Here is a 22,597-nt window from a genome sequence, read left to right as displayed (position 1 = left end):
TGCTGGATTGGTGTGGAACCATTCTTTGCAGGACTTCTCACTGTAATGAAATTTGTCCCTGTTTTGTTGGTTGTTTTCACAGCATCTCTGGAAGTTGATGGTAGAAGAATCTGATTTACTGGGTCAGCTGAAGGTAATGGCTTAACTGTTGTGATTCTTACGGTGATGCTGTTAGGCAGTGACTTGCATTCTCTGATGTTTCCTGAGAGCACTGGTTGCCTATACCCAGACTTCCAGAGTCGACTCACTTGTTCCTATCCAAGTGAGCAAACTATACCTAATGCCACAAATCTACTGTAATACAAAGATTTGGGAGTATACTTTTTTCTGGCATGTATATATATAATTATGTTGCTATTGAATAAATAATGCCAAATACACACCAGTCATCCTGCTATCCGGAACTAAGAATGCCTCTTTGAAATGCCAAATGCCTGTATCTTTTGTAGCTTGGGCTCAAATTGATGAAATTAGAAATTACTGTATACGTGTAATTCCTCAGAACAGTGAAGAGCTCCTGCCTTGCTTTACCGAATTGTAAATTGAAATTCTTTCCTCAGATCATTAAAGACTTTTACCTTCTGGGACGTGGAGAACTGTTTCAGGCCTTCATTGACACAGCTCAACACATGTTAAAAACACCGCCCACTGCAGTAACTGAGCATGGTAATTGTCTGTGACCCTGAGAATGATCAACTGATTGACATTGTAGGGTATTTCTTGGCTGCTGCTGACCCTTTTAAGGCCTCCTCCACATAAGAGCAGCCTGGTCAGTTACAGAGCAGTGGCTTCCAGAGATGGAAGGCCCTTGCAGGTAGGCTTCATGCTGGGGTCATTGGGAACAGTGTCTTGGCCTATGACCCTTCCTGGAAGAGTTGGTGCAGGCCTTCACACCAGGTGTTTTTTCTCATTGGATTATAGCCATATATCCTATATGGGTCATATTGGGACTTAGTGCTGCTTGTAGTGTTATAGTAGAATTCTTTCAGTGTGAATGACGGAAACTCACCCAAACTAGCCTAGTTGGGAGAGGGAAATGGATTTGTTATTGTATCTAAAACCCCAGTGGGACAACTTGGATTCATTCTCTCTCTCTCTCGCTCATTCGCTCATTCACCATATCTTGTCTGTGTCTCTTGTGAGCTCTTTGATGACCTTCTGGAAACATGATCACGGGCAGCTCCCAGGAATATGCCTCACAGTGTCCTCTACTGAAGGAACTGAGCCTCGTCCCTCTTGTTGCAAGTTAGAGAATTCTAGGGAATTCCTAGGTTTTGATTGGCCCAGCCCACATCACATGTATCAAAGAGGTCAGACATTAGGCTGTGCCTAGTTCAGTGAAGTGTCCACCCCTTGACCAACTGATGGCCATTTCCATTCATACTGCACGAATAGAGTTGAGTAAGGATCCAAAAAAAGAAATGTGAGAAAATACATACACACAGGCTGATCATTTTTCTAACTCAGTAAAACCATAGATGTCCACTATACTTATATAGTACAAATATAAGTACTCGTGGTTGCAAATATCAGAAAATCCAATTCAAACTCACTTAAGCAAAGCAAAAGGAAAGAAATAATGTATTGATTCTCATAACTGAAAAGCTCAGACGTATGATGGTTTTCGGCAAAGTTTGATCCAGGATGCGTGTGGCACCTTTAGGACTTGGTCTCTTTCCATCTTTCACCTCTTTCTTCTCAGACAGGCCTGCTCTGTATGGTAGCAGATAGTCTCTAGCCAAGTTTACATCCTACTAAGCCCCTGTTTATCTTGAAAAAAGAGCTGGACTCTTTTAGAGTTTGAATAGAGCCTCTGGATTGGCCTGGCTTGGTCATGTTAATATCCCTAAACAATATAGCATAACAGAGTAGAGTATTACGTTCCATTTGATCATGCCTACATCACCCAGCTACCCCTAGAATCGGGTGTTGTCTAGCGCTAACCCACTGGAAATATGTGAACTGTACTGAATAGGGATGATTCTCCAAGGAAAATCAGGAGGCAGTTTGTCAGCAAGAAGAGAAGAATGGATGGATGTTAGACAAATGCAGCAGATGTCCACTGTGCCCTACTGTTAGCACGGGGCATGCTGGGGGAGAAGTGGAAAGCTGGAGGAGTCTGGGTTTGTTACGGAGCCAAGCATCCTTGTCAGCCCCCATGTTCTTTCTTGCAGATGTGAATGTGGCCTTTCAACAGTCAGCACACAAGGTTTTGCTAGATGATGACAACCTTCTCCCTCTGTTGCACTTGACAATTGAGTATCACGGAAAGGAGCACAAAGGTTTGCCATTCCTCCCTGTCACCTTAGAGTTCCTACTTGTCATCATCCATTTTCCCATCTCTGCTTCCATGCACCACCATAGAAACCATATAATTTTGGATCTTAGAAATCAGCTACTACAGTACTGTAATTCCATAGAGAAGAAAAGGAAAGTCCAGAAGTCCGTAGAGGCTAAGTGCGATGCCCAGGCCATGTTTTGGGGGGGTTGGGTTTTTTTTTTTGGTCATGCTGCTGGAATGGTCCCTGTTTATTTATTTCCAGCCCCCAGATTTGAAGGCTGAGGAAAGAATCTCTAGAAGACCTCCCAAGAGAACCTCACGTAAAAGTGTCCTAGCTCTCTTCTTTGTGTCCCCTGTAAGCTTCTGACATCACAGACTCCAGTGAGCTCTGTTTCTTTTCTTTTGGAGACGGAGTCTCGTTCTGTTGCCCAGGCTGGAGTTCTGTGGCACAATCTTGGCACACTACAACCTCCGCCTTCCAGGTTCAAATCTCATGCCTCAGCCCCCTGAGTAGCTGGGACTACAGCCACCACGCCCAGCTAATTTTTGTATTTTTAGTAGGGACAGGGTTTCACTGTATTGCCCAGGCTGGTCTTGAACTCCTGTGAGCTCTAGTTTCATTAATGTTATTCACTTGTTGAATCTCTGGTTCTAGATTAACCAAGTTGTTATCTTTTCTTTTCTTCTTTTCTTTTCTTTATCACAGCAGATGCTACTCAGGCAAGAGAAGGGCCCTCTCGGGAGACTTCCCCCCGGGAAGCCCCTGCATCTGGCTGGGCAGCCCTAGGTCTTTCCTACAAAGTGCAGTGGCCGCTACACATTCTCTTCACCCCAGCTGTCCTGGAAAAGTGAGTGTTTCTGAGTTTCTCACAGGTAAATAATGACCCACCTTACTTGTAAGGGAAGAAACTAGCAGGACAGAATTAGCAAGGTGTGGTGGCACATGCCTGTAATCCCAGCTACTCCAGAGCCTGAGGCAGGAGGATCCCTTAAACCCAGGGTTTCTTTTTTTTTTTTTTTTTTTTTTTTTTTTGAGACGGAGTCTTGCTCTGTCGCCCAGCCTGGAGTGCAGTGGCCGGATCTCAGCTCACTGCAAGCTCCGCCTCCCGGGTTCCCGCCATTCTCCTGCCTCAGCCTCCCGAGTAGCTGGGACTACAGGCGCCTGCCACCACGCCCGGCTAGTTTTTTTGTATTTTTTAGTAGAGACAGGGTTTCACCATGTTAGCCAGGATGGTCTCGATCTCCTGACCTCGTGATCCACCCGCCTCGGCCTCCCAAAGTGCTGGGATTACAGGCTTCAGCCACCGCGCCCAGCCAACCCAGGGTTTCAAATCCATCCTAGGCAGTGTAGTGAGACCCCATCTCGTAAAAAAAAACAAGAATTAATGGGAGCAAGATAGGCACCCAAGTGTTTTTAACAATATGTAAATCAAAAGTTGTAAAGCCCTCCAGGGGCTAGACTGATCACATTAATAAGTGGAGCTGCAGATATGAGACACGGAGTGGTGGGTGTTGGAATCAGTGGGAGAGCATATCTACTTCAAACCATCGTTTTTTCAAATTGCCAAAGAAGAAGCAGTTTGTAGGCCACCAGTTTGTGAGCTCTGGAAAATAAGGTCTCAGGCACCATGTCGAGATAATGGCCCTTGATAATTCCATCACACCTGACAAGGTCTCTCCCTCACTTTTGTAATATTTTTTGTTGATTGACTTGGGAAAGTCCTCCAGCCTGCATGTTTGCTGTGGATGTTAGCCCCTGGGGAGAAGACTGCCTCCGTAAGGGAGAGCCGACAGGGGCAGCCAAGCTTGGGGGTGGGACAAAGGAGCTGACCAAGCTGGAGTCTCCTGCTGTCAGGTCAGCCTCGCTCTTTATCATGAGAGCCTGCCAAGTGCTGTTGCTTGCCTTGGTCAGGACCTAACGTCCCCAAACCAGAGATCTACAGAAAAGAGGTAAGAAGCAAATGTGGCTGGTGGTGACTTTTGAAATCTATCCTCACACCGTATCTAGGAACTTCCCAAACCCAACTACTGGTCAGAGAACTGGCCCCCGGCCTGGATGGAGGATTGAAGCTATCATACTCTGTGAAGCCAGAGGAATGAAGAAAAGGGAAACAAAAAGGCCATCTCTTCTTCTAGCCACCACTCTTAATCCTTCCTATTCTTCTTCCTAGCCCTCTCTACTTGTTTCAGGTAGAGAAGCTTAGGGTAGAATAGACGGCATAAACTAGAAAAGATGAGGCTGGTTCAGGGAGAAGATTCTATGGCAAATTCAGAGCCCACGACCCAGCTAAGCAAGTGGCATGGACCCTGTGCAAAGAACTTCCAAAGATCCTTAGCTCCCAGAATCCTATAGGCCCACAGTCCACTTACCTCCTAACTTGATATGCTCTCAACACCCTTGAAGAAATCAAGTTTAGAAGTATTTTTTCATTTTCATTATAAAAATTTCTAAATATAAACAAAAGTATAGACCATAACAAAATCGTGTGTCCTCATTATTCACCTTCAGTAACCATCAACATTATACTACTTTCATCTGTCCCTCCCCGACTTTTTTGCTAGAGCTGTATAAAGCAAATCACAGTCATTTCATTCTGCCAATAAACAATTGATAAAGGCATATTTCAACGGAAGTACAATGCCATGATCACATCCAGTAAAATTAACAGTAATCCCTTATAATCTAGTATCCAGTCTACACTGAAATTTCTCCAGTTATCTAAAAATTGTCTTTATGTTTGGGTTTGTTCAAATCAGTATCAAGACAAGGTCTATTATTTCATTATGTTTGTTCCTTTAGAAATAGATAATTTTAAAAACCAAACAGAATGGGACTGTCTTCTGCAAGCCTGCCTACAAACAGGTAAATAAATCCTGTTGTACCAAGAATCAGCTGTTCTTCCCATGCGTCTTTTCAGTATGGAGTCTCAGCATTAAGCAGTTAGCTCCTGAACTTACAGGGAGGCAGGAGTCTATCTTAGAGGGAAGCTATTTTACTTTCTTTGGGCTCAGGGATAGAGAATCAGATTCATCATAATCCTTGATTCATAATACACTATTTTTTTTGAGACAGGGTCTTGCTCTGTTGCCCAGGCAGCACACTGCAGCCTTGACTCCTGGGTTTGAGCGATCTTCCTGCCTCAGCCTCTCGAGTAGCTGGGACTATAGGTGGGCACCACCACACCTGGCTAATGTTTTAAATTGTTAGTAGAGATGGCGTCTCACTATGTTGCTCAGGCTGGTCTTGAACTCCTGGGCTTAAGCAATTCTCCTGCCTTGGCCTCCCAAAGGGCCAGGATTACAGGCATGAGCCAACACATCTGGCCTGCTTTAAGAATTATAAAAAAGGCTATCTGTAATCTTTTGTGATTTACCTTTTTCATTCAAAAATCGTATTTTTGAATATGAGAAGCAACATGAGTCAACCATTCAAAAAGGCGTATTTCAACAGAACTACAATGCCATTATCACAGCCAGTAAAATTAACAGTAGTCCCTTATAATCTAATTTCCAGTCCACATTGAAATTTCCCAAGTTATCTAAAAAATGCAGAGATGGGGTCTCATCTTGTTGTGTAGCTGGAGTTCATTCATTTGACTGCTATATAATATTCCATTGTATAAATAAATTATAATTTATTTGTCTACATCTCTAGCCATTCTTTCCTTACTGCCTTTTTGTGAGAGGAGTGGGTGGCACAAAGTCCTAGAGTCTGTCATGGGGGGAAATTTTTATTTTGAATATCCTGTTGTTTCTGTCCTAGGTACAATGTTGTTTTCAAGTACCTTCTGAGCGTACGCCGGGTGCAAGCTGAGCTGCAGCACTGCTGGGCCCTACAAATGCAGCGCAAGCACCTCAAGTCCAACCAGACTGATGCGATCAAGTGGCGCCTAAGAAATCACATGGCATTTTTGGTGGATAATCTTCAGTACTATCTCCAGGTCTGTGCTGAGAGATGAGTAGAAGGAAGGGGTATGGAAAAACGTCTGGCAGGTTGGCAGGGAGTATTGAATAGGGACTATAAGTTTGTATTTGATAAAATGGTGGGGTTTGAGAAAATTCAGGAGTTATATCACTAAGCATGTTTCTTAAAATGAAAAAGCATTTTATTTTATTTTATTATTTTTTAGAGACAGGGTCTGTCTCTGTTTCCCAGGCTGGAGTGCAGTGGTACAGTCATAGCTCACTGAAGCCTCAAGCTCCTGGACTCAAGTGATCCCCCTGCCTCAGCCTCTCAAGTAGCTTGTGACTACAGGTACATGCCACCGCACCCAGCTGGTTTTTAAAATTTTTTGTAGAGGTGGCGTCTCACTTTGTTGCCCAGGCTGGTGTCAAACTCCTGGCTTCAGCCAGGTGTGGTGGCTCACGTCTGTAATCTCAGCACTTTGGGAGGCTGAGGTGGGCGGATCACTTGAGGTCAGGAGTTCGAGACCAGCCTGGCCAGCATGGTGAAACGCCATCTTTACTAAAAATACAAAAAAATGGCCGGGCGCGGTGGCTCAAGCCTGTAATCCCAGCACTTTGGGAGGCCGAGACGGGCGGATCACGAGGTCAGGAGATCGAGACCATCCTGGCTAACACGGTGAAACCCCGTCTCTCCAAAAAAAAATACAAAAACTAGCCGGGCGAGGTGGCGGGCGCCTGTAGTCCCAGCTACTCGGGAGGCTGAGGCAGGAGAATGGCGGAAACCCGGGAGGCGGAGCTTGCAGTGAGCTGAAATCCGGCCACTGCACTCCAGTCCGGGCGACAGAGCGAGACTCCGCCTCAAAAAAAAAAAAAAAAAAAAAATACCAAAAAATGAGCCGAGCGTGGTGGCGCATGCCTGTAGTCCCAGCTACCTGGGAGGCTGAGGCAGAAGAATTGCTTGAACCTGGGAGGTGAGGTTGCAGTGAGCCGAGATCACACCATTGCACTCCAGCCTAGGCGACAGAGCAAGACTCCAACTCAAAAAAAAAAAGGAAAAGAAAAAGAGAAAAGGATGGGGCAGGGGAGAGTGGTCAGCCAGGACATTGGAGGGAGGGGTTTCAGAATTATGCAAATAACTTCCTACAAGGCTGGGCAATATAAAGGTGTCTTTGGTCAGCCTTAATGTGACTTAGTTAGAAGGAAGATGAGTGGGGGCAAAGCATTTTCATTTCAATCTGTCAGGTATCTTAATGTCTTTGCTTAGAATATTCAAGGTGCTAAAATTTTTGTGTAATGCCTATCAGGTAGATGTGTTGGAGTCTCAGTTCTCCCAGCTGCTTCATCAAATCAATTCTACCCGAGACTTTGAAAGCATCCGATTGGCTCATGACCACTTCCTGAGCAATTTGCTGGCTCAATCCTTTATCCTATTGAAACCTGTAAGTAAGGCGCATTCGTTTCCTCAGACTGCTTCTAGCACTGACCATTCCCTTAGGCACTTTGAGTTGACAGGATATGAAACCATCATTAAGGAATTATTCAAGTCCATTTTAAAACATTTTTTAAGAATGTATAAGGCGGCCAGGCATGGTGGTTTATGCCTGTAATCCCAGCACTTTGGGAGGCTGAGGTGGGCGGATCACAAGGTCAGGAGTTCAAGACCAGCCTGGCCAACATGGTGAAACCCTGTCTCTACTAAAAATACAAAAAGAAAAAAATAGCCGGGTGTGGTGGCAGTCACCTGTAATCCCAGCTACTTGGGAGGCTGAGGCAGGAGAATTGCTTGGACCCGGGAGGCGGAGGTTGCAGTGAGCCGAGATCGTTCCACTGCACTCCAGCCTGGGCGACAGAGCAAGATTCTGTCTTTGGGGGTGGGGTGGGCGGGGGAAGAATGTGTAAAGCAAAACTAAAAAGGCATGTTAAAACAGGGCCCAAGATGCCTTTGAACTTCTGAGATATGGGGTGTGGCGAGCAGCCACACATGAAAGAATTATGTGCTTAAACCCTCAGGAGTTAAAGAAACTCAAAATCCTTGCTGATAATACAGAAAAATCAATGAAAAGCATATAGAGTTCACCTTCTTAGAAATCTTTTGGACCAGGATGGATCAGTCATTTGAAAGTTTTCATAGACAACTAGAGTAGTGTTTCTCTCTCGATGTGTGTGTTTCTGTAAATACATATATGTCTCCTTCGTGGCACTCATTCTCAACTTTGGCTGCACATTGGAATCATCAGGACCCTTTAAAAAAATCCAGATGACAGAGCACTTAAATTAGAATCCCTTGAACAGTGGGACCCAGCTACCAATTTTTTTTAAAGCTCACAAGCTAGTTCCAATTCCAGGATAAAGAACAGGAAGATTGAAATGATCTCTGGTAGTTTCTAATGGAATGGTCATGCCTCCTCTCTGACATGAGCTGTTTGTTATTCCTCAGTGTGCTACAGCACAGCTGTTACAGACTTTTTAAAAATGTTCTGGTGTTTAGGGCTATTTCTGCTGTACCAGATATATATTAATAGATGCTACTTCAGAGGGCTGGTTGAAAACAACCAAGAACTACTGTGATGGGTCAATGCTGTCCTTATGTGGCATAGATGTATCCATAGGGAAAAGCCGAGTATCAGAGCAGGTTGTCATCATTAAATATTTATTGAGTGCTTACTGTATGCAAGGCACTGGGGATACAAAGAGGTATAATTCATGGCTCTGCCCTTAAGGAGCTCACAATCTAGTTGGAAAAACAAGACATATATATACATACAGAAATCATTAACAACACAGAGGCCTGAACAATTGCTAAGTGGACAACAGTACAGATAATAAAGCAGCAAGAAACGGGTTTCACTAGAGGCTACAGTGGGGAAGGGAGTGCTTCACGGAGAGAGTGGGCCTTGAACTGGTATTAAAAAGAAGAGCATCCCAGGCAAAGGAACAACACTCACAGCTCAGAGGCAGGAACACACTTTGCGGGTCTAAGAAATGAAGAGTTAAATGTGGCTAGACTGGAGGTTTGGTGCAGGGCTAAGAGTAATACTCGCTTACGCAGGAAAGGATGCGTTTGTTTTACACATATTGTATGTCTGAGGGGCTGGCAGGCCTTGCAAGTGACAGTGTCTATCCTCTCAGATTTGGGAGGTCAGCTATTAGACTGTTCTCCCAAATCTTTAATTTCATGGACGTGCCTTCCTTCTTTTCCTAATGCCAACTCTGTTTCCTGGGTAGGTGTTTCACTGCCTGAATGAAATCCTAGATCTCTGTCACAGTTTTTGTTCGCTGGTCAGTCAGAACCTAGGCCCACTGGATGAGCGTGGAGCCGCCCAGCTGAGCATTCTCGTGAAGGTGCGTCTGCCTGGAAGGGTGCAGCCTTGCCGAAAGGACAGAGGTGGTTTTGTCAATGGAGAATTCATGATCTTTCCTCTGAGTCAGTAAAGCATTTCTTCAATACACACACGTACAGAAATAAGATATAAAGATAAAAATGTTGGTATCAGTTGATTTTGAAGCAGGTAATTACTGTGCCACCTCACAGTGCTCAAAAATAGTTCAGTCCTGAATAGTTTATTCAGCCCATCAAATAAGCATTGGCTTTGTTCTAACTTCCTCACATCCTACCCCTCCTTACTTCCTTGAACTAACCCCTATCTCACTGAGATAATTATCTGCTTGTAATCAAAACAGGTTCTCCCCAACCCCAGTACTTGACAAAATACATTAACTGGAAACCAGCTACTAAATTCCTACTGATGAAAGAGTACTTTCATAGGAAGTCATGCATGTATGGATTTGGTACAAGTCATTTTAAGAACTAAGAGAAACAGGAATGTGGGAAGGCCAGGTGGTTCTGTAGAATTTTGAGCAAGGCTTTTCCAAGAAACTCCTCCCTCCGCCCCCATCCTCCATATGGAGAGTTGGTGAGCTGAAGTGGAATGACAGCTGAGTCCTTCTCTCTGCAGGGCTTTAGCCGCCAGTCTTCACTCCTATTCAAGATTCTCTCCAGTGTTCGGAATCATCAGATCAACTCAGATTTGGCTCAACTACTGCTACGACTAGATTATAACAAATACTATACCCAGGCTGGTGGAACGCTGGGCAGGTAGGAGCAACCCTTGGGTAACTCAGTAGACTTTTTTGGTTGACTTTTTAATGAGTTGCAGAATTCTAGAGCTGGAAGAAGACTTTAGCCATCATATAGTCCAAATACCCTCATTTTATATAAACAAGGCTTAGAGATAAGAGGTGTGACCATCTTTAATAATTTTAATGAAGATTATTTTCTAGTAGAAGTCATCATCATCATAAAATACTAAAAAACCTGACAGTGAGCCGGGCGCGGTGGCTCAAGCCTGTAATCCCAGCACTTTGGGAGGCCGAGACGGGCGGATCACGAGGTCAGATGATCAAGACCATCCTGGCTAACACGGTGAAACCCCATCTCTACTAAAAAATACAAAAAACTAGCCGGGCGAGGTGGCGGGCGCCTGTAATCCCAGCTACTCGGGAGGCTGAGGCAGGAGAATGGCATAAACCCGGGATGCGGAGCTTGCAGTGAGCTGAGATCTGGCCACTGCACTCCAGCCTGAGCGACAGAGCGAGACTCCGTCTCAAAAAAAAAAAAAAAAAAAAAAAACCTGACAGTGAGACAGGTGTTAAGTCCTTTGCTAGGTTATGTATTGCTATGCTGGGAGGCAGTGTGCCTTCCATTCCCAATTCTGATATGAACTAGCTGTGCAGCCGTGGGCACCCCGCCTTGCTGGTCCCTAGCTTCCACATCGGTGAAAGGAGGGGACCACCCCTTCTAACTCTAAACTTTAAGTGAGATTCAGTGGTAGCTGGCTTCCCAGAGGTCTGTCATTCCCATTCAGAAAATCACTTTACTTTCCTTTCTCTCTCTAAAATGTCTGCAAGTAGATTTTTTTCTAAGCTATTTTAGCAGAAGAGTCAAAAGAAACTCTTGTTTTAAGATGGCATTATTTAGACCACAGGTTGTCCTGATTCATATTTCTTTGAAGGCAGTCTTGGGAAAGCATGATACTTAATAAGGCTCTTTTTCTCTTTTGTAGTTTCGGGATGTGAAAAGTTATGGCTCATAAACTGAAATAACAGCCACGTTCCCAAGTTTGTAACAGAAGATTCAAAACAAACATCCCATTCTAGCCAAACACAAATAAGTATCTGTGGCCTAGTGATAGGACTCTACCTTTTCTCCTGGAAGCAGTTACTGAACATCCAGGAGTACAAATCCTTCCCATCATTCCCATGTGGAAAGGCCTGTCCCATCAAGGAGAACATGTGGCATCTCTGATCCTTTACATTGAGAACATTTGTTGGATATGTTCGTTTATTCAATAGTCATTTATTGAGCACCTACTGTACATGCCTTGGTACTGTTCAAGCTGTGGGAGATACAGCAGTAAACAAACAATATAGAGCAGAAAGTTAAGTATTTTATGGTTCATATGTGAAAAAGTAATTATGTTTATAAATAGGCTAACTGCTGGATGTTACCATCAAGTAAGAAAGCAACAGGTAGGATAGGCTTTCTCTCTCCCTATACCAAGTAGTTTATACCTACACAGATTGGGCAATTCTAGCTAATGAAAATATATTTAAAGTATTTCTTAGGCCAGGCACGGTGGCTCATGCCTGTAATCCCAGCACTTTGGGAGGCCAAGGCGGGTGGATCACCTGAAGTCAGGAGTTCGAGACCAGCCTGACCAATATGATGAAACCCTGACCCTACTAAAAATACAAAAATTAGCCAGGTGTGGCAGCATGCGCCTATAATCTCAGCTACTCAGGAGGCTGAGACAGGAGAATCGCTTGAACCTGGGAGGTAGAGGTTGCAGTGAGCTGAGATTGTGCAGTTGCACTCCAACCTGGGCAACAAGAGCGAAATTCCGTCTCAAAAAAAAACAAAAAAAAAGTATTCTCCAATAAAAAGGTCTTTAAGAAAAAATTGAGATCAAGTTGTTAGATTTTTAAATAGTGAAGACTGCAGGCCCAATTACCCATCTTAAGCCATAGGGGTTGAAGTTATCTTAATATGGCCCAGCCATCACTGGTAATCAATATTCATATCAGTGTGAGTAAAAATAAATATTCATTGAACAACGCCCTCCAAATTGAAAAAGAATGCAGTGTTCTGGCATCAGTTTATAGTCACTGAATCTGGTCTTCATCACTACATCTACACACACAGGGAAGTTCTGACAACCTTATTCCCTTCTATTATCAACTAAAGATCACCTTTTCCACCGCTATCTCTAGAGCAGGAGTTGGCAAACTATGGCCTGCTGCCTGTTTTTGTAAATACAGTTTTACTGAAACACAGCCATGCCCATTTGTTTACCCATTGTCTATGGTTGCTTTCATGCCCTCACAGCAAAGGTGAGTAGTTGTGATGGATCAAATGGCCCACAAAGCCTGAAATATTTACTCTTTGGCTCTTTACAGAAAAAAAACTTGTTGATCCCTGCTTTAGAGAATGAGAAGCCATGAACAGGGATCAGTGATGCCAGAGGAAGGGAAGGAACAGCTTCCAGCCATTGTGACAATAATAATAATATTGGGTCTTTGACTAGAACTTGTAACATTTCCAAGTGTTCTCACTTGTGCTTCTCATGTTTATCTTCCGGAAGGTCATTCCATCAAGCGTATGGTCACTGTCCCTTCATGGCAGTTGGTCCTTTCGTTCTCCCTTTAGTTCTTAAGTGGGGGAATACCCACAGGTCAGCTGTTAGTGATCTCAGCTCTAAAGAGAGAGAGAGCATGAGGTCTTTCTTCAACTGTCAGGAAACAGAGCTGTGCCCAATTCTGCTCAACTTTTGGCACAACTGTTAATCCGGGCCTTCACCTACTTTAAACTGAGTTTTTGCAAGCATAGCATTTTAGACACCCTGGAATAACCTTTTGGGAATGATGCCACAGAATAAAGTACACTCTTAACTTTGCAATTTCCTTGGCTAGCTGTCCTCCTAAAGTGAGTAAGCCTATTGAAAACCTCGAGAAAGTACTATGTTTGTCTTGTCATTTGTTCTGAGATTAAGCTCAAAGAAACAGATGAAGAAATCCCAATTACTACAACCAAAGAGATTCAACATTTATTTTATCATAAAAGTTCAGCAAATAAAACTATATACAAGATCCATGCAAGGAATCCAGTTACACACAAGACACATTTAAAACCTGGTTAAAACACAATCTCCACAATAGCAGGGAATAAAACCAGTAAGACCAAGTATCTTTAGTGAGAAACATAATCATGTTTATATTTTGGATGCTGCTTGAATCCAATTCTGTCCCCAACAATGAGGCACTGGATCACCCATTCTTGTGACACGACAGGCAGCTGCAATGCTTCAGCACACTTCAGCACCGAGGCTGGGCAAGAGGGGTCCGTCACCACCACATCAAATACCCCTAAAGCAATATCTGCAAGGAGCAAGGGAAAGTGAAGAAGGAAAGTACACTCAATTTAGCCCTCCATTACAAAGAGGGATTTGATTCTAACCAATACATCCCACTCTGCACAAACCAAAGCCCTATTATGTCAAGCACACTGCTGATCATGACCAAAAGAGGTATAATCACTATGTGCTGACCTTGTAGAAATATTTAACAAATATATGCCCAGTGCTTCATTTATGTTGACTCACCCCTTGAAGGTGGTACTTTTCTTCGCTAAGAAACATGGATACAGTCAACCTATTAGGCCTGAACCACAAGGCCTGACACCTAGAGGGCTAAGGAGATCTCTCGAACAAAGATACACACACACACACACACTCAGGTACCTTTGTTATGGGCACTTGAATGGTGCTGCTTCACAGAGGCTGCCCCTCCAGTCATGAGGATCTCAGACCAGAGCTCCAGGAAGTTCTGCTGTTGGTCTGATACCAAGAGTACCTTCAGATTCTGGAAAGGATTTTCACGGGGTTGCCTAGGAAGGAGGCAGAGAGACAGCCCTATGTAACTGGAAAGGACCTTAGCATGACAAGTAATATCCAACAAACTGCCTTTCTGCAAAGGGATTCATGTACATCTGAATGCTTTCAAAACTAAGTGCCCCATCAGGCATAGTGTTTCAAGCCTGTAATCCCAGCACTTTGGGAAGCTGTGGTGGTTGGATCTCTTGGGCCCGGGAGTTCGAGAGCAGCCTGGGCAATATGGCGAGACCCCATCTCTACAAAAAATAACAAATTAGCTGGGTATGGTGGCGAGTGCCTGTAGTCCCAGCAGCTTGGGAGGCTGAGGTAGGAGGATCGCTTCAGCCTGGGAGGTTGAGACTGCAGTAAGTCGTCATTGTGCCACTGTACCCCAGCCTAGGTGACAGAGCAAGACTTCATCTCAAAAAGCTAAGCCCTGTATTAGGGTCCCCCTTCTCTTCCTTCTTGCTGTGAATGACCTGTATTCCTTGCAATCCTGGCTTTCTGATTTCCATGTTTGTTCTGGGTCTGAGAATAATCTAAATCACGCTCCTGAGCCTATATATTTTTAATGTTTGCTTAAAACTTAGTTCTCTAACTTTACAGGTTGAGAATATTGACCCTATATACAAATCTTCACACATTTTCAAAAGGTTCCTAGCCAATGTATACAACCTATGGAAATAAACTAAACTCCTGAAGTCATTTCAAACCCACTCAAATTTATCCTACCGACATTCCAATTTCTAGAAAGCTTTACTCTCTCACCTAGATTCTCTTCCCTCCAAAGCTTGCTGTCTTCCTGTCTATACAATTCTGGATGGGCTTTCAAATACTTACCAGTCCAGAATTCTTTGCTCCTCAAGGCTGAACCCAGCTGGCAACAGATAATTACGGTAGTTCTGGAGCTGGTTGGCATGGCAACTATCATGGACCCAGACATGAGACACACAAGGAATCCCACTGGCAAGGCACAGGAAGTACTTCCGGGTTCGACAATGCTGATCCGCAATCAGAAGACACTGGTAAGCTGTGTTACACTGGAAGAAAAGAAGCAGAGCCAATGGGTTTGGTGACTTCTGTGGAAAGCTCCTAAGCAGCAGCCATAGTGAGCCATGAAGAGCAGATCTGAAGACTCCCAACTACTACCCAACGTGTGATTTAGTCTATCCTTCTGCCCAAGGCCACTCTTCTCACTGAAAGGCCCAAACGATTTCCATAGATGTTCTCTCTGCCTCACCTGCAGCATTCTGAGGACCTAAATCCTCAAGGGACAAACAAGACCTATGAACTCAGCCTTTCAGGCTAAGAATCAGCAACCTTAATAGAGATTTCTACTACTAAACATAAATATCAATCTTCTTTTGTCCCAGCAACAGAACCAGAGCCATTAACTAACCCAAGGTCCTAACTTCTCTTCCCTATACACAACAAAAATTATATTTCATGCAACGACATTTTGGCAGTTTCTCAGTTCCTAAAATCTCTGGCTACTTTATCCAGGTTCCCCAACCCCTCTCAGGCCTCTTCTCACAGAGCAAGTTGGCTCTTCTCATTGCCACTATATTAGGTTACACAAAGAAACTCCTCACCTGGGCTTCATTGAAATCTTCAAGGATATAGCCAGCCCCTGCTCGAAGCTGGGATTCTGTATACTGCTTGTTGAAAGGAGGAATTTCTAAAAATTCTACATTAAAAAAAATAAGATAATAATTACTGAGTGTTTTTCTTATTTGCTACCTTATGCCTGCTTCTTACTGCCCCCTTTTTCACTCCCCAGCTATCTATGCACAGCAGTGTGTCCCCAAAGACAGGCCAAGGGCTTCCCCATGGGCAGAAAGAGATCTGTCTTGAGGCCTATTAAAATGCTGTCAAAAGAAGGGACAAGAGCAGGAGGAATTGGGAAGATGAGGACTGGAGGTAGGTCCTAGACCTAAAAACATCAAAGGTTCCTGCACCGGACTGTTCACAGGGATGGGCGCACAACCATTTCCCACAGTGACATATTCCAACTTGAATAACCCTTACTTACCATCAGGAAGCTCCCTTTGTGTCTATCCTAAATCTTTCCTGTTGAAAACTAAACCCCATTTCCTCTAGTTCTACCTTCTGTGGAGATGAATAGCTGATGAACACTTTATAATTTATATGTGAAGGGTTTATAAAAAACCCTTCATATTCCCACTGCATCAGCCTTTTTACCCCCTTGTACACTAAAACTTTGATAAACCAGAATGCTCAATGAAATACGGTTTTAAAATTTTAACGGATTAAGTGAAGGTTAGAAAATCCTGTTTCAACCTTTTTATTGAAAACTATCTACCTTTGATGATCTTGAAGTACCTCAGGACACTGAACACCAATGACTGCTCTATAGTCTTGAGGGTGAAGTAGAAGATATGAGAGATGAGGCTGAAGCTGTAATGACCCTAGGCAATTAGAAATTGCTTCTTTTGACCAAATATCTAATTTGAGCTTGTTTTCTTGTCATCTGCTCCTCTCATATATAAATAACAGATTAAAAAAAAAGAAAAGAAAAGCAAGACATTAGAGATTTTAGTTAATTAGGAGTTTTGGGAAATTAAGTTCTAATTAACTGAAATTTTTATCACAAATTTAAAAACCCAACCCAATCCAATGCGTAAGGTTCAATGCCAGTACCACTCCCCTTCCCCTTCACACCCAGTGGTAAAACCTACAGCAGATCCCTTGTGGAGACGGCTCCCCCTTCAGTGCCCTCGCTGCCTGCTGGAGCAGCCCAGGCAGTGCTGAGGCCCCATGTCAGGGGTCTCCATCTCCACTTAGTTCTGACTAGCCAACCTATTCACTTTTATTGCTCTTTTCTTGATTCAGCATTCTCCACATCCTTCTCAAACAGAAAGCCCAAAACAGAAACTCTACATGGTTATAAGAAACTCAGAATATAGCAGACCTGTTTCTCAGCTTTGTCTTAATATAGCACGTCACAATCTTCGCACCAAGATTCTACTGCTGAGTCACTGCTGGCACCCCTCACAGTCCTGCATTTTTCTCAAGACTTCTACTTTATGTCTGCTTAATCCAGGACTGGTCTATTTAAATTTTAATCCTTAATTATATTTCCTTGCATTTGTCTAATGAAGTATTACCCTGTCTAGGCAGTGTGTTTCTCTAATTTTTCTCGAGTAGTCTGGGTTCCAATTTCTTCATTTTTGAGGTATGAGTGCCCTGCCCAGCCAGATGCTAAAATGAATAGATTGTTAATTCTGCCATTTAAATCAAGTATGAAGGTACTAAATAAGCCCAACTCTAGGGTCAATCCCTGTGTCTGAAGGATCTCTCATGGTGTCCCACCCAACAAGATTAGGTACCAAACTCATTAATAAATACATCTCCTAAGACAGATTTAAATATTTTACTGAGCTCCTGTTATAAGGTGGTGTCTAAGAATTCCCATTTATCTGTAACACCTACCAAACAGTTTCTTAAAAACTATAATTCTGCAGAGAATTGTTTTAGTATTAGATGTCTTCCTCCTTCTTGAGATTGAGAAACCCCTAAGCATTCTCATACACTGAAAATATCAAGGATTCTGGTACTGTTGGGCGCCAACATAAAGATACATTCACCATAACCACACTTGCTATCAGAAACCTGGCGATCCCTTCAAAAACACCATCCAAATGCTTCATTTTATTTTTATGAGTAGAGTTTATTACATCTCACATAGGCACACACATTTTAATGAAACTGGACAACCTGCATCTCATACCAGTCAGCTTTCTTGACTATGCTGAACCAAGCAACAAACAAAACATCTATAGAGCTGCCTTGTGAAGTCCTGGTTTTGAGTCCAGCAATATTGTATAAGGGGGAAAAAAAAACAAGCCATGACCATGACCACTGTTTTAATGCCATGACATGCCTCTATGCAGAATCCTCAAAAGACTCCTAATTAGTCCTGTCCAGGAAACTCTTCAAATACCTTATTCCCACTGTGCCTGTCTGATAGTTTGACAAGCTAGATGTTGCACACACTTAACCTTGAAATCCCACCACACCGCATCTACTCACTCCCACAGCCCAACTCTCCCACACCAGAGCCTGTCTACTCAACAACTCTCTGTGCACCTTCCTAATAGCATACACCTGAACTGTAACTCCCTGATCATCCTTTCCATGTCCTTGTACATATCTACACATGGCTGCGGTCGGTGAGATATCGTTTTGGTGAACGAGGAAAGAGTCATCCGCGTACCTGAAATGCCAACCCTCACAGATCTCCAGCGGTGCTATTTTATGATAACCATGTTGCCTAATTCAATTCCCTCTTGCAAGACAACATTAGTCAGAACTCTAACTTGTATAACATCATTCCATCTGGACCTTTAGCCTTGACAGACACATTTAGATACTACTGACAGTCACTTATTTATAGTGTATACATTTATATCTGCTCATTCCCTCTCCTAGATCACACATTTTTCAGACTTCTCCCCACTGCAGTCTTCACTCAAAAACAGACAACACAGAAATAAATGCAATGTACAGATTTAATTTAAGGTTAAAGCGAGGTACAAGAGTTGAAAAGGCCTAGAAGCTGTTTCTTTGCAATCACCCTGAGGAACCGGGCACCCCAAAGTCCCAGTCTTAGACCTCAGGATGGGTTTGCTCTAGCAGATGCCCATAGAACACAAATGGGGAAAATGGCAGGGCATTCAGACCCAATTGACTTGGATGGCTGCAGTAGGCTAAAATGACAGAGCTCTAGTCCCAAGTTTGTCGTCATTGTGGACCAAAAAAAAAAAAAAAACCCAAAAAGTTATTTAACCTTTAACCTCTCCAAACTTGTTTCCTCATCCATAAAACAGATAAGATCTATCTCCCATCTGCCTCACAGGATTGTTTTCAGCAACCACTCACTGAGAGGAATTTTGTGAAAACAGTCTATAAACTGTTAAAAAGCAGGATACAGAGTAATTTCTATGACCAAGATCCCAGCTGCTACTTGCCTTGCCTCCTCTACATACAGCAGGGGGACCACCAGCTCATAAGTGACTGGAAAAGAAAGAAGTGCCTATATGTCAGAGCTCCCAGGGCTTCCTAAGGCCTTACCCTCCTCTTCCTCACTGCTTCCTGTAGGACCATCTGGCAGTTTGGAGCGGCTGGCCAACTTGTCACTGGTTGTGGCCATGGTAAGGAGGAATGCATAGCCCAGAAACAAGGTCTTGTTCAGAGGCAAAGGCCCTCTCTGCTCTTCCAGGGCAGAGGGTTCACCGGTGTTGTCTCCACTCTCACAGGGGCTCACAAACTCTCCTGCCCCCACTGCACCTGGGAAGGACAGGGGGCACAGTTACTAGGGGGATAGACACCATTGCCTTGGCAAAAGCCTTAGCACCAAAAGGCCCCAGCACCAAGCATGACCTGATGGGTAGGCAATGTCCTGATGAACTTATCTGAGCCAGAAACCAAAGACCATTCCAATGGCCAACCATTCTAAATGACCAACAGCCTAGGATGAAATTTACAACAAACAGAAATTTACATATTTAAATTTTACAGTCATAATGTATGCAGTGTTTTCATAAATGAAAATTAACCAAGTATTGTTTTCATATAGCCACACCAAATACTTCTGAGGTCATCTGAAGGAAGAGGTGGTTCTAATACAAAGAAATAGTAGTTGAGAGTGAAAAATGTTTGGAAATCTTCAGCCCACTTTCTCTGTCCCGTGCTCTGATTTCCCCCAGGGTATGAGATATTTTGAAGCAGCCTTTGGAAAAAAAAAACCAACACTTTTTTATTACCAAGAAATGCCCCTTGTAGAAAGACCGTCCCACCCCATTGCTGACCTTCACCAGAATGGTGCAGAGAATACTTGGTAATAAAGTGTTTTTACACATAGATGGTGCCACATCAAAATAGCCTGCCTCAACTGAATTAGTTTTCAACACCTGGGTAAGTAAGTGAACCAGCCAGCCAGAACACCCATGCCAAGAGTGCCCCAATAAGTCCTTCAGAAAAAAAACAGATACCTGACCTGGAGAAGCTGAATCGTAGGTTCATTAGGAGGCTAAGATGACAGACAGGTCATGCATGCCTCCCTAAAATAAAACCAGGAGCAAGAAAACAGTCTCAGAGGCAATATGATGTTATATAAACGAGGCTGGAATTAGAAGTGAAGACCAACAAAGTTTGAATCCTGACTGACTTGGTCATGTTGGGGAAGTTAGCCAACTTTTCTGTTTTCTGTGCCTCAGTCTTCAACTGGAAAAGTCATTCTAGCACCTATACTTCATAGGGGTTATATGTGAGGTGGTATATGTGAGGTGGTATGTGTGAGGCGGTATGTGTGAGGCGGTATGTGTGAGGGTATGTGTGAGGCGGTATGTGTGAAGGGGTTATGTGTGAGGTGGTATGTGTGAGGTGGTATGTGTGAGGTGGTATGTGTGAGGTGGCATGTGTGAGGTGGCATGTGTGAGGTGGTATGTGTGAGGTGGTATGTGTGAAGGGGTTATATGTGAGGTGGTAAGTGTGAGGTGGTATGTGTGAGGTGGTATGTGGGAGGTGGTATGTGGGAGGTGGTATGTGTGAGGTGGTATGTGTGAAAGGGTTATATGTGAGGTGGTATGTGTGAGGTGGTATGTGTGAGGTCGTATGTGTGAAGGGGTTATATGTGAGGTGGTATGTGTGAGGTGGTATGTGTGAGGTCGTATGTGTGAAGGGGTTATATGTGAGGTGGTATGTGTGAGGTGGTATGTGTGAGGTGGTATGTGTGAGGTAGTATGTGTGAGGTAGTATGTGTGAAGGGTTATATGTGAGGTAGTATGTGTGAGGTAGTATGTGTGAGGTAGTATGTGTGAGGTGGTATGTGTGAAGGGGTTATATGTGAGGTGGTATGTGTGAGGTGGTATGTGTGAGGTGGTATGTGTGAAGGGTTATATGTGAGGTAGTATGTGTGAGGTAGTATGTGTGAAGGGGTTATATGTGAGGTGGTATGTGTGAGGTAGTATGTGTGAAGGGTTATATGTGAGGTAGTATGTGTGAGGTAGATGTGTGAGGTATGTGTGAGGTAGTATGTGTGAAGTAGTATGTGTGAGGTAGTATGTGTGAGGTAGTATGTGTGAGGGTATGTGTGAAGGGGTTATATGTGAGGTGGTATGTGTGAGGTAGTATGTGTGAAGGGTTATATGTGAGGTAGTATGTGTGAGGTAGTATGTGTGAGGTAGTATGTGTGAGTGTGTATGTGGAGTAGTATGTGAGGTAGTATGTGTGAGGTAGTATGTGTGAAGGGGTTTATGTGAGGTGGTATGTGTGAGGTAGTATGTGTGAAGGGGTTATATGTGAGGTGGTATGTGTGAGGTGGTATGTGTGAGGTGGTATGTGTGAGGTGGTATGTGTGAGGTGGTATGTGTGAAGGGGTTATATGTGAGGTGGTATGTGTGAGGTGGTATGTGTAGGTGGTATGTGTGAGGTGGTATGTGTGAAGGGGTTATATGTGAGGTGGTATGTGTGAGATAGTATGTGTGAGGTAGTATGTGTGAGGTAGTATGTGTGAAGGGTTATATGTGAGGTAGTATGTGTGAGGTGGTATGTGTGAGGTGGTATGTGTGAGGTGGTATGTGTGAAGGGGTTATATGTGAGGTGGTATATGTGAGATAGTATGTGTGAGGTGGTATGTGTGAGGTGGTATGTGTGAAGGGGTTATATTTGAGGTGGTATGTGTGAGATAGTATGTGTGAGGTGGTATGTGTGAGGTGGTATGTGTGAGGTGGTATGTGTGAAGGGTTATATGTGATGGTATGTGTGAGATAGTATGTGTGAGGTAGTATGTGTGAGGTAGTATGTGTGAGGTAGTATGTGTGAAGGGTTATATGTGAGGTAGTATGTGTGAGGTAGTATGTGTGAGGTGGTATGTGTGAGGTGGTATGTGTGAAGGGGTTATATGTGAGGTGGTATATGTGAGATGGTATGTGTGAGGTGGTATGTGTGAGGTGGTATGTGTGAAGGGGTTATATTTGAGGTGGTATGTGTGAGATAGTATGTGTGAGGTGGTATGTGTGAGGTGGTATGTGTGAGGTGGTATGTGTGAAGGGGTTATATGTGAGGTGGTATGTGTGAGATAGTATGTGTGAGGTAGTATGTGTGAGGTAGTGTGTGTGAGGTGGTACGTGTGAGGTGGTACGTGTGAGGTGGTACGTGTGAGGTGGTGTGTGTGAGGTGGTACGTGTGAGGTGGTACGTGTGAGGTGGTACGTGTGAGGTGGTACGTGAGGTGGTACGTGTGAGGTGGTATGTGTGAGGTGGTATGTGTGAGGTGGTATGTGTGAAGGGTTATATGTGAGGTAGTATGTGTGAGGTAATATGTGTGAGGTGGTATGTGTGAAAGGTCATATGTGAGGTGGTATGTGTGAAGGGTTATATGTGAGGTAGTATGTGTGAGGTAATATGTGTGAGGTAGTATGTGTGAAGGGGTCATATGTGAGGTGGTATGTGTGAAGGGT

The 22,597-nt window shown here is 43.7% G+C and overlaps 2 protein-coding genes across 9 annotated transcripts in view; one reads left to right on the top strand and one right to left on the bottom strand.

Annotated features, from left to right (window-relative positions):
• TUBGCP4 (tubulin gamma complex associated protein 4) overlaps nt 1–15,820 on the top strand; it is a 39,448-nt gene extending 23,628 nt beyond the window's left edge. For 2 of the 5 annotated variants that reach the window (XM_033190359.1, XM_033190357.1), the window contains 9 exons: nt 83–133; nt 561–666; nt 2,175–2,282; nt 2,988–3,129; nt 6,045–6,222; nt 7,492–7,626; nt 9,413–9,529; nt 10,144–10,283; nt 11,251–15,820. In XM_033190359.1, coding sequence (XP_033046250.1) covers nt 83–133; nt 561–666; nt 2,175–2,282; nt 2,988–3,129; nt 6,045–6,222; nt 7,492–7,626; nt 9,413–9,529; nt 10,144–10,283; nt 11,251–11,263 — 990 coding nt within the window. In that variant the 3' untranslated portion in view covers nt 11,264–15,820. The remainder of the gene's footprint in view (nt 1–82; nt 134–560; nt 667–2,174; nt 2,283–2,987; nt 3,130–6,044; nt 6,223–7,491; nt 7,627–9,412; nt 9,530–10,143; nt 10,284–11,250) is intronic. The other 3 variants (XM_033190358.1, XM_033190360.1, XM_033190361.1) reach the window with 3 other exon arrangements.
• Nucleotides 8,824–22,597, bottom strand: part of TP53BP1 (tumor protein p53 binding protein 1) — a 95,021-nt gene continuing 81,247 nt past the window's right edge. For 3 of the 4 annotated variants that reach the window (XM_033190348.1, XM_033190350.1, XM_033190351.1), the window contains 6 exons: nt 19,210–19,425; nt 15,708–15,802; nt 14,956–15,155; nt 13,984–14,129; nt 10,819–13,621; nt 8,824–10,502 (listed from right to left, as the gene is read on the bottom strand). In XM_033190348.1, coding sequence (XP_033046239.1) covers nt 13,434–13,621; nt 13,984–14,129; nt 14,956–15,155; nt 15,708–15,802; nt 19,210–19,425 — 845 coding nt within the window. In that variant the 3' untranslated portion in view covers nt 8,824–10,502; nt 10,819–13,433. Of the gene's footprint in view, nt 10,503–10,818; nt 13,622–13,983; nt 14,130–14,955; nt 15,156–15,707; nt 15,803–15,954; nt 18,862–19,209; nt 19,426–22,597 lie in introns of those variants that run through there. The other variant, XM_033190349.1, reaches the window with a different exon arrangement.

The sequence above is a fragment of the Trachypithecus francoisi genome, unplaced genomic scaffold (genome assembly GCF_009764315.1).
Source record: "Trachypithecus francoisi isolate TF-2019V2 unplaced genomic scaffold, Tfra_2.0 Lachesis_group3, whole genome shotgun sequence".
Taxonomy (NCBI): Eukaryota; Metazoa; Chordata; class Mammalia; order Primates; family Cercopithecidae; genus Trachypithecus; species Trachypithecus francoisi.
Note: the sequence above shows the minus strand (reverse complement) of the source record. Positions and strands in the feature narration are given on the sequence as shown.